Below are 11563 nucleotides of genomic sequence, written 5' to 3' on the forward strand. Positions count from 1 at the left end.
TGCCTGTAAAGTATAGGTAAAATATAAACTTTTATTCTTCAAGTTTTAAAATAAATAAGTTAATAAATGAAAATTCTATAATTGTAGACAAGTTTTCCCTCACTGGGAATTTGAGAAACGTTTTCCTGCACATTAACTTTAGTTGAGGTTTAGTTAAATCCTTTTAAATTGTTCTTAACCTAAAATTTACAGCTCCTTTATGCAACTATCGTAAGAAACCCAACACAAATCCATATTGCTGATTTAATTACAATAAAATAATATCCTCCTTTAGCTGACAGTAACTAACAGGCTTGAATTGCCACATTCAGTTATTTCAGAAAGTAACACTCATCTGGTGGCATGGTGGCTCAGTGGTTAGCACTGCTGCCTCTAAGTGCCAGGGACCTGGGTTCGATTCTAGCCTCAGGTGACTGTCTGTGTGGGGTTTGCACATTCTCCCAGTGTCTGTGTGGGTTACCTCCGGGTGCTCCAGTTTCCGCCCACAGTCCAAAGATGTGCAGGTTAGGTGAATTGGCCATGTCAAATTGCCCATAGTGTTCAGTGATGTGTATGTTCGGTGCATTAATCAGGGTTAAATGTAGAGTGGTAGGGTAGAGGAATAGGATTTGAGTAGGATACTCTTCGGAGGGTCGATGTGGACTTGTTGGGCCGAAGGGCCTGTTTCAGACTGGAGGGATGCTATACCATAACTAGAATCAAAAATCAGAATTCAGAAAATAAAACTCAAATTAATAATATAATGTACAAGTGCATTTCAAGATAGTACCAATCATCTACAATTCAATCTCAATTTATAATTTGATCTAAAAAGAATGACCTATTACAACTTTGTTAGTTCTATCTAGGTGTTACCTGTATACTTGTATCATCCTGATTTGAAACTAAATTGAAATGCAGTGAAGATCTTTTATGAGTAAAGAATTTTCCTTCCATCATTGCCCATACTCTGTATCCACATTTCCTGAACGGATTGAACTTTTTCAAGATAAAATCTTAATCAGCTGAAGTTTAACTATGTCTAGAAATTAACTGTATCTAATGTTACTGAAAATGTTTGTTCACCTTTATACGTTATATATCTGGGCCTTTGAAGTTTTATAACTTACCTCATTGCTTCTTGTTCCATCATTTAGAACTTTAACTAGTTGAAACTCCTTTGCCCATTCTTCAAACTTCACATAATAAAGATCATTTGTCTGCAAAGATTATTATTAGATAGCAATTACTAATAATAACCATGAGTGTGATACCTTTGTAGTATCTGCTCATTATATGCCTTTAAGTCAGTTTTATATTTGACCTTCTTTTGTAAAGAGGAGAAAATAGGTCACAATTACACAAGTTCAAATTTCGTTCTGTTCCTCCCATACCACCATTTTCCTGTTTATTTGCTTTCCTTTTTGCGGACCAGTTAATGGAGTAGAAAATCCACTTCTCCCAGAAAATAAATCAGTGTTGACGGTAGCATTTTGAATAGACAAACTACAAGAAAAAAAATGATTCATTTCTTTTTCTTCATGTATCCTATATATCTTTAAATATAATCTCATTTTGAATGTCCTAATTTGAATTTACAATTTCAAGCTTATCTCAAAAATCATATTAATAATATCTTAAGTTGTTCAAACAAAATTTAATTTCAGTGCAGTATTTCAATACTACTGTCAAACAGAAGCACCAAAATCTATTACCTCTTCTAATTTTATCTAACAAGATTAAAAATGTTACATTCTTCCCCTTTAAAATCCACAGGTGTACTGTATGTCTTCCTGAAATCTATTACATTCACTGTTAAAATATTATCAAGTTTAGTGTTATCTGCAAACTTTGACATTATGCCCTAGCTAACTAAATCCAGTTCATTACTGTAGCTGAAGGCACTTTACACAATTAAGGCTGTGCATTTTCAAAAGATTAAAATAAAAACATACAATAACATAAACTTCATCAATGCAGTCAATTTTTTCTATTGCTGACATCCAATGGCTGATAAGTGCCTTATTTCCTACTGGTAGGAGGGGCTTGGGAATGCCACAGAGATGTTTGAAATGTCCACTGCTATCATTCTGTAGGTCACGATTCAATCTTGTACCATAGCCAGCAGCCAGAATAACAGCCTTCATGTTTTCTGTGCAGTCTGCCCTGCTGAAGAAATGTTTTAGATAAAGGTTAGCTATTGTGTCATGTTAGCAACACATTAAACAATATATGGATTTTTCTTATTAATGGAGTACTGCAGGAGTCTATTCTATACAGTTATTGTACACATTCAAAGTTTGGGTGAAGATTTGTAGCTCGGGTGCTTGTTGTTGTGGTTCTGTTCGCCGAGCTGGAAATTTTTGTTGCAAACGTTTCGTCCCCTGTCTAGGTGACATCCTCAGTGCTTGGGAGCCTCCTGTGAAGCGCTTCTGTGGTGTTTCCTCCGGCATTTATAGTGGCCTGAACCTGCCGCTTCGCTGTTCTTTGTTTGGCTTGCCCTATAATGGTAGTGTTGTCCCAGTCGAATTCATGTTGCTTGTAGTCTGCGTGTGCGGCTACCAAGGATAGCTGGTCGTGGCGTTTCGTGGCTAGTTGATGTTCATGGATGCGGATCGTTAGCGGTCTTCCTGTTTGTCCTATATAATGTTTTGTGCAGTCCTTGCATGGGATTTTGTACACTACATTAGTTTTGCTCATGCTGGGTATCGGGTCCTTCGTTCTGGTGAGTTGTTGTCTGAGGGTGGCTGTTGGTTTGTGTGCTGTTATAAGTCCCAGTGGTCGCAGTAGTCTGGTTGTCAGTTAACCATCCGCATCCATGAACATCAACTAGCCACGAAACGCCACGACCAGCTATCCTTAGTAGCCACACACGCAGACGACAAGCAACATGAATTCGACTGGGACAACACTACCATTAAGGGCAAGCCAAGCAAAGAACAGCCAGGGAATTCCTAGAAGCATGGCACTCATCCACAAACTCCATCAACAAACACATCGACCTGGACCCAATATACCGGCCACTACAGCGGACAGCTGAAACTGACAACCGGAAGCGGCAGGGATAGGCCACTATAAATGCCGGAGGAAACACCACAGAAGCGCTTCACAGGAGGGTCCCAAGCACTGAGGATATCACCTAGACAGGGGACGAAACGTTTGCAACAAAAATTTCCAGCTCGGCGAACAGAACCACAACATTGTACACATTGTACTCCATTTTCTCTTTTCTTCTATTTAATATAAAAATTAATTTTCTAATCTGTTACCGACCTCTTGATTCACATTGAATTGTATGGAATGTCAGTCATTATACAATCTAGCCCTGGAGTATCTCTGAAGGGACACACAAGTCATGAACTGCTTTTCTAATAACACGGTGTACATACAACAAATAAATTGCAGCAGTTCAAGAAACTGACTCACCACTACCTTCTCAAGGGAAATTAGAAATGAGCATTAAATGCCAGTCTATCCGGTGAGGCCCACATCCCATTAAAGAATAAATTAAAGATTATAGAGTTAATACCCAACTAAAATCAATAATTTGATTCTTCATAAATAAACATATATCAATACAAAACTGTTAAATTAAACTGATATGAGAAAACTTTCCAGACCACACAAATTCTCCTGCTTAACCTGACTGGGATTCTGATTTCATCAGGGAAATTTTAAAAATCTGTAGTAAAATATTTGTTATCCAGCATGCTTGGGAAAATGATAGTGGTGGTTAATCAAAAATGCTGGTTAACGAGAATTACATTATTTTATACACAAGACAACGCCTTCCTCTGTCTTTGAGGTGAGAAGGGAAATCTGGACAGGCAAATGCTCCAGCACAAGGCAGCACAGGAAAATCCCCACAATTGGTATCACTACTTTCAAACTGGCTTTTTAAAATATCAAGCTCTTAGTTGCTCAGTCTATCTTTGTTCAGGCAGAGTAATCAAAACTGACCAAAAATGTCAATGCAAAGTTTAAGAACAACTGCAATCCACTGTTTGTAATAGTTTCTTTTTCTGTTTTCTTTTTATAAATTGGTCATTTCCATTGAAAAAAAAAATCGAGCTATTAAAATTTCTGCAGAGTAGAGGGGATCTAAGATGGCGGCGATCTGAGAAGATCGCACTGCAGAGCTTTGCATCGCAGCACAAGCTGTATGGTCCTTTAACCTGCCCAACCCAGGTCATCAGGATTTCTTGGACTCCGGAAAGATCGTGGAGTCCCAAGAAACTTCTAAAAAATTAACTGTGTTTTCAGCCGTCCAGAGATGCCAAAAAAGGGAGGAGGAGCATATGAGGCCAGGTCTGCAGTTCAGCCTGCAGCAGCCTCGGAGTCAATTACTCTCCAAGACCTGGTGAGCCAGCTCTCGAAATCTCGTGAGATGCTGGAGAAACAGATTGAAGTTGGCTCCGGTCTCTCTCATGCTGCAGAAGCATGAGTCGCAGCTGGGAGACCTGGAAAAGTGGTCGGATGAGGTGGAGCATAGGGTCACAGTGGTGGAAACTGATGCCAGTTCATCCAAGGATGAGATCCAAGCCCTGAAGATGCAGGTCAGTAATTTGCGTGACCAAGTGGATGATCTTGAGAACAGGGGCAGAAGAAAAAAAACATTCAGATCATCAGTCTGCCTGAGGGTAAGGAAGGCGAGCAGCCTGCGGAATTTGTGGAGGATTGTCTTCCGAAATTCCTCTACTTGGAGGCCGGCATGAGAGGATTGAAGATAGAGAGGGCTCACCGGGTCGCAGTACGGAGATCAGGTCTGGACCGTCCCCTCCTGGTGCGGTTCCATCATTACCAGGATAAGGAGAGAGTCATGGAGTCCAGGGGAAGGATCCGAAGACCCTAATTTGAGGGCTCCAAGATCATGTTCTTTCAGGACTTCTCAGCGGCAGTCATCCAGAAACAAAAATCTTACGATGGCATCAAGAGGAGACTGAGGGAGCTTGGGATTCAGTACTCTGAGATATCTGGCAGTACTTCGGATCACCTTAGATGGATCCATACACCTCTTTGACACATCGGAGAAGGCAAGAGGCTTTGTGGACAAATTAACCTAATTTGAATAATTGTAGTATGTATAAATAGTGTTATTTGGGTATGTGTTTATCATTCTGTAAAAGAAACTGAGGAAATCCGGTTGGAGCTTTATTTTTCTTTTTTTTTCCTCTACTGGGCGGCACACTGGTTATCACTGTTGCCTCTCAGCGGCAGAGACCCGGGTTCAATTCCCGCCTCAGGCGACTGACTGTGTGGAGTTTGCACATTCTCCCCGTGTCTGCCTGGGTTTCCTCCAGGTGCTCCGGTTTCCTCCCACAGTCCAAACATGTGCAGGTTAGGTGAATTGGCCATGCTAAATTGCCCATAGTGTTAGGAGAAGGGGTGAAATGTAGGGGAATGGGTCTGGGTGGGTTGCGCTTCGGCGGGTCGGTGTGGACTTGTTGGGCTGAAGGGCCTGTTTCCACACAAAGTAATCTAATCTGATAATAATATGGTGGTTAAGATGTACATTTTCAATTTCTAAGTTAGGATATATCAAAGGATGGGTGGGGTATTTATTTCCCCTCTTTTTTAATAAAAGAATGTTTTTTATTCATGTTGATATTCTATGGGGTGTTTATTCTTTTCAGCTTGTGTTTATGGTGCGGCTCTAGCTGGGAGAAGTGAAGGTGGTTGGGATGGCTAGATGCCTACTTATGGGCAGTTTGGGATGGGTAGTTGCACCCTCTAGGCAGGGGGTGAGTTCCCCTACTCAGCGCTGTTGGCACTTTATATGTTGGTTTGTTTGTTTGGTTTTGTTGTTTTTTATTATTTATAATTTTGTAGGTTTGTTAAATGTAGTAGTTTTAGTTTATGTAGTTTTTATATTTGGTGGATCATGTGACACGAAGGCTCAGCAGCTTGTGGTTCGGGTTCCTCCTCTCTGGAATTTAAATGTAATTGCAGAAGATTATGGCTAATGATTTGATTAAATGGTGTACCTGGAATATCAAGGGAAGTCACTCACCAATTAAGAGGAAGAAGGTACTCTTGAGTCTTAGAAAGGAGAAGGTGGATATTGCTTTGTTACAGGAGACATATTTGGATGACAAGGAGCATCTGAAATTACAGCAGAATGGCTTTGACAGCGTTTATTTTTCATCATTTAATACCAGAAGTAGGGGAGTGGCTATATTGGTTAGGAAAAATCTCCCATTTAAATTGTTGGAATGTGATAAATACCCATACGGGAGGTTTGTATTCTTAAAGCCTTGATAAATGGGGAAGAATACGGTGTTTTAAATGTTTATTGTCCCCCAGCTCATCCCCTTAAAGTTTTGGCAGATGCTTTTTCTAAACTGATAAGTCTGGAGTCCCGGCACATCATTATAGGGGGAGATTTTAACTGTCTCATGGATCCCACAGTAGACAGGTTCCCAAAGGTCCCTCAATACTCTGTACAAACTAAATAGTTATTGGGTCTGTGTGGGGAATTAGGGTTGGTGGACATCTGGAGGTGTCTCCACCCTACAGGTAGGGATTTTACATTTTTCTCCAATCCGCACAGATGTCACAAGATGATTGATTTTTTTCTGACTCCTGCGGTAACGCTGGACATGGTGGCATCTTGTACGATTGGTAATATTACCATCTGTGATCATTCTACAGTGTACCTTATGGTTAAGATTAAGGACGTTACAGTGGGTTCAAGGTACTGGCGAATGGAACCCTTTATCCTCATGGTTAGTAAGTTTGTGGAGTATTTCTCTCGGGAATTTCGGGCGTTTCTAGACATCAACATAGGCTCAGTTGATAGTTCATCCGTTCTCTGGGAAACTGCCAAAGCTTATGCTACGGGGTTAGTTATTTCAGATTCCACCAGTAGGAAGCGGCAGAAAGGTGAGCAGCAACATCTCCTTGAAGCACAGTTGAAGGCAGCCAAGAAGGCCTACTTTGACGGACCCTCATTGGTCAAACTACAGAGGATTACAGTTCTGCGGTCTGCACTAAATTCCGTGCTCATGCAGATGGCAAAGAAGGAGCTGGTTTTGCAAAGGTTGTACAAGCATGGTGAAGAGCCTGGCAAATACTTAGCATACCTTGCCAGAAAGAGGAGTGCCCTACAAACCATTACGGTGATTAGGGAGGGGTCTGGGAACCTAACATGTGATTCTAAAAAGATTAATGTGGCGTTCCAGAGATTTTACTCTAAGTCATACCAATCTGAGAATTGTGAGGAGGAGCAGGCAAAATGGAATCTTTTTTTTAAAAAGAGATCTGAAGCTCCCAGGTGTGACTCCCGAACAACAGTCCTTTCTCAATGCCCCATTATAAGAGTAAGAAGTGCAGGAAGCTGCGAGGCAGCTTCAGAGTAAAAAGGCGCCCGGTCCTGACGGACTTCCCAGTGAATTCTACAAGGAATTTATACGTATACTGTCAGGCCCGATGCTGAATATGTTTAATGATTCATACAGTCATGATGGTCTCCCACCATCTCAGAGAGGCCAATATTTCACTTAGCTTTAAAAAAAGGGAAGGACTCGGAAGAATGTGCTTCATACAGGCCCATCTCGCTCTTAAATGTGAACTTCAAAATCCTGTCTAAGGCTCTCATGTTAAGGCTGGGGACTGTGTTACCCTCTATTATTAAAGAGGATCAGACAGGCTTTATAAAGGGTCGCAGATCCACCAATAATATTAGGAGACTGCTTAAAGTAATTCAAGCATGCCAACAGCACTCAATACAGGGATTGGTGATTTCTTTCGATGCAGAGAAGGCATTTGACAGAGTTGTGTGGCCGTACCTTTTGTATACTATAGAGCAGTTTGGTTTGGGCGAAGTCTTCATAAGATGGGTAAAGGTTCTCTACAGTGTACCTCACACATTACCAACAGGGTATGATCAAGCAATTTTAATATTTTTAGGGGCAGCTGGCAGGGCTGGCCCCATTCACCACTGCTTATTAAGTTGGTGACTGAACCGTTGGCAGGGGCCATTCGTGGGGATCCCAATATATCAGCTCCAGAAGTGGGGTCAAAATTACATAAGATCTCATTGTATGCAGACGATGTCCTAATTTTTTTGACAAATCCAGCAGTTTCAGTGCCTCGCCTGATACAATGCATTCGCGCGCTTGGCACTTTTTCAGGGTATAAGAATAATTTTACAAAATCAGAGGCTATGCCTATGGGTGGTCTTACGAAGGAGCTAGCTCTTGAGGGTGACTATAGATTCCTATTTAGGTGGTCACTTTATATCATCAATTGGGGGGTGCCACCTCAGATGAGTCTGATCGACTCTGCAAGATGTGGGAAAGAGAGCTGGGTATTGAAGTTTCCTCAGAGGCATGGAAGGATATTTGGGAGAATGCAAGGAAGATATCAGTTTGTAATGGGACCCATGCTTTACAATTGAAGATTCTCCATAGGGTCCACTTGGTTTCAGACTGTTGTCAAAATTTAAACCAGGGTTATCTTCAGCATGTCCCAAGTGCAAGGTCTGCACAGGCACTCTTACCCATTGTCTTTGGTCTTGCGATAGGCTTCAAATATATTGGAGTGCTGTGGCGGGCGCAATGGAGAGGATTGTGGTGTAAGGGTGGAGAAGGACCCTATCTCTCTCTCTCTCTCTCCTTTTGGGCCTACCCACTGTATATCCTGCAGACGTGCGTAAGAAAAAACTTTTCAATATTCTCATGTTCTGTGTAAGAAAGAATATCTTGCTCGGTTGGATATCTGAAAAACCCCTGGACCTGTCAGGTTGGCAGAAGATTGTTTTAGATCATAATCTCCTGGATTTTCTCGCAAATATAGTACACCACAAAACTGAGAATTTTTACAAGACATGGCAGCCCTTTTTGAAATACCTTGACTCAGATATATCTGCTACACTAACAAGGGTTTTATATAGCTGTTAACGATTGTGTTTCACGAGTCCAATATCCAGGGAGGAGGAACGGTGAATGTATGAGCATTTTGTTTGGCTGGGCTGAGTTATTACTATTTATTTGTTTGTTGTTGGTTATTTATTTATTTAGTTAAATAGCTAGTTTAGTTTTATTTTAATTCTATATTTTTCTATATATGATTATACATTTGTACATGAGGGTGGGTTGGGGTTTTTTGTTATTTGGGTTTTTTTGTACTGTTTTGAATTGCATTGTTTTGTACTTGTAATATTAAAAAATCTATTTTTTCTCAATAAAAATATATTATAAAAAAAATTCTGCAGAGTAGAAAGATTGCTAAATCCATCTGTGTACAACACTGTCTGTGCTACCATTCTGGAGTTTCATACTCCAGCTGATGTCCTTTCTTAAACTTAGAACAGAGAACATCGAACATTACAGCGCAGTACAGGCCCTTCAGCCCTCAATGTTGCGCCGACCTGTGAAATGAATCCAAAGCCCATCTAACCTACACTATTCATTTTCATCCATATCTCTATCCAATGATAATTTAAATGGCAACTCGACTACTGTTGCAGGCAGTGTGCTCCACACCCTTCTACTCTGAGTAAAGAAACTACCTCTGACATCTGTCCTATAATCTACCACCCCTCAGTTTAAAGCTATGTCCCCTCGTGCTAGTCATCACTATCCGGAGAAAGATGGTCTCACTGTCCACTCTGATTACCTTATATGTCTCAATTAAGTCACTTCTCAACCTTGTTCTCTCTCACAAAAACAGCCTCAAGTCCCTCAGTCTTTCCTCATAAGGCTTTCCTTCTGTTCTAGGCAGCATCCTACTAAATCTCCTCTGAACCCTTCTCAATGCTCCACAGCCTTCCTATGATGCAGTGACCAGAACTGTACACAATACTCCAAGCATGGTCCCACTATAGTTTTGTACAGCTATAGTATGACCTATGGTTCCAAAACTCAATCCCTCTAAAAACTAACATACCATATGTCTCCTTCTGTAAATATTTTTGTTGAGAAAAAGACTGATTTTTTTCCAAAATTATTAAATTACTACAAAATAGTATAATAATCTTATAATAACAATAACAGTGATCAAACTACTACTCTAGTCCACAAACAATGGAAAAGAAAAAAAATTAAAGAGAGAAAAAAAAGAATTCCTGATGAAGGGCTTTTGCCCGAAACATTGATTTTTCTGCTCCTTGGATGCTGCTTGACCTGCTGTACTTTTCCTGCACCACTCTACTCTTGACTGTAAATCTCCAGCATCTACAGTACCCACTTCTGCTTGGATTTGCTCCATCCATGCCACCCCGAGAGTCCTGGGGGATTTTCTTCAACACACTGCATCCACCTGGACACCCCGTACTGGCCTATTACCCGCCCTCGACCTCTTCATTTCCAACTGCCGCTGGGACATTAACCGCCTCAACCTGTCTAACCCCCTCCCCCACTCCAACCTCTCACCTTCACAACGCGCAGCCCTCCAATCCCTCTGCTCCAATCCCAACCTCACCATCAAGCCAGCAGATAAAGGGGCGCAGTGGTAATCTGGCGTACTGACCTCTATACCGCTGAAGCCAAACGCCAACTCGAGGACACCTCTTCCTACCACCCCCTCGACCATGACCCCACCCCCATCACCAAACCATCATCTCCCAGACGATACAGAACCTCATCACCTCAGGAGATCTCCCACCCACAGCTTCCAACCCTCATAGTCCAGGAACCCCGCACTGCCCAGTTCTACCTCCTTCCCAAGATCCACAAGCCTGACGACCCTGGCCGACCCATTGTCTCAGTATGCTCTTGCCCCACTGAACTCATTTCTACCTACCTCGACACTGTCTTATTCCCCAAAGTCCAGGAACTCCCCTCATACGTTCAAGACACCACCCAAGCCCTCCACCAAGACTTCCGTTTCCCCGGCCCCCAAAGCCTCATCTTCACCATGGATATCCAATCCCTCTACACCTCCATCCGCCATGACCAGGGTCTCCAAGCCCTCCATTTCTTCCTCTCCCGACGTATCCAACTGTACCCTTCCACCGACACACTCATTCGTCTGGCCGAACTGGTCCTCAGCCTCAACAATTTCTCCTTCGAATCCTCCCACTTTCTCCAGACCAAGTATGGGCCCCAGCTATGCCTGTCTCTTTGTTGGCTACGTAGAACAGTCCATCTTCCTTAATTACACCGGCACCACTCCCGACCTCTTCCTCTGCTACATTGATGACCTCTGCGAGGAGGTTGAGAAATTCATCAACTTCACCAACACATTCCACCCTGACCTTAAATTTACCTGGACCATCTCTGACACCTCCCTCCCCGGACCTCTCCATCTCCATTAATGACGACCAACTTGACACGAACATTTTTTACAAACCCACCGACTCCCACAGCTACCTGGATTACACCTCTTCCCACCCTACCTCCTGCAAAAATGCCATCTCGTATTCCCAATTCCTCCGCCTCCGCCATATCTGCTCCCAGGAGGATCAGTTCCACCACAGAACACACCAGATGGCCTCCTTCTCTAGAGACCGCAATTTTCCTTCCCACATGGTTAAAGATGCCCTCCAACGCATCTCGTCCACATCCCAAAGCTCTGCCCTCAGACCCCACCCCTCCAACCGTAACAAGGTCAGAACGCCCCTGGTGCTCACCTTCCACCCTAC

General features: G+C 42.3%; 1 protein-coding gene across 7 annotated transcripts in view; it reads right to left on the minus strand.

Moving 5' to 3' along the window:
• zgc:136439 (uncharacterized protein LOC678627 homolog) overlaps window positions 1-11563 on the minus strand; it is a 45126-nt gene that overhangs the window by 22088 nt on the left and 11475 nt on the right. For 5 of the 7 annotated variants that reach the window (XM_043692839.1, XM_043692838.1, XM_043692834.1 and 2 more), the window contains exons 2-3: window positions 1935-2148; window positions 1110-1199 (exon numbers count right to left, since the gene is read on the minus strand). In XM_043692839.1, coding sequence (XP_043548774.1) covers window positions 1110-1199; window positions 1935-2126 — 282 coding nt within the window. In that variant the 5' untranslated portion in view covers window positions 2127-2148. The remainder of the gene's footprint in view (window positions 1-1109; window positions 1200-1934; window positions 2149-11563) is intronic. The other 2 variants (XM_043692835.1, XM_043692833.1) reach the window with 2 other exon arrangements.

Source organism: Chiloscyllium plagiosum, chromosome 7 (genome assembly GCF_004010195.1).
Source record: "Chiloscyllium plagiosum isolate BGI_BamShark_2017 chromosome 7, ASM401019v2, whole genome shotgun sequence".
Taxonomy (NCBI): domain Eukaryota; kingdom Metazoa; phylum Chordata; class Chondrichthyes; order Orectolobiformes; family Hemiscylliidae; genus Chiloscyllium; species Chiloscyllium plagiosum.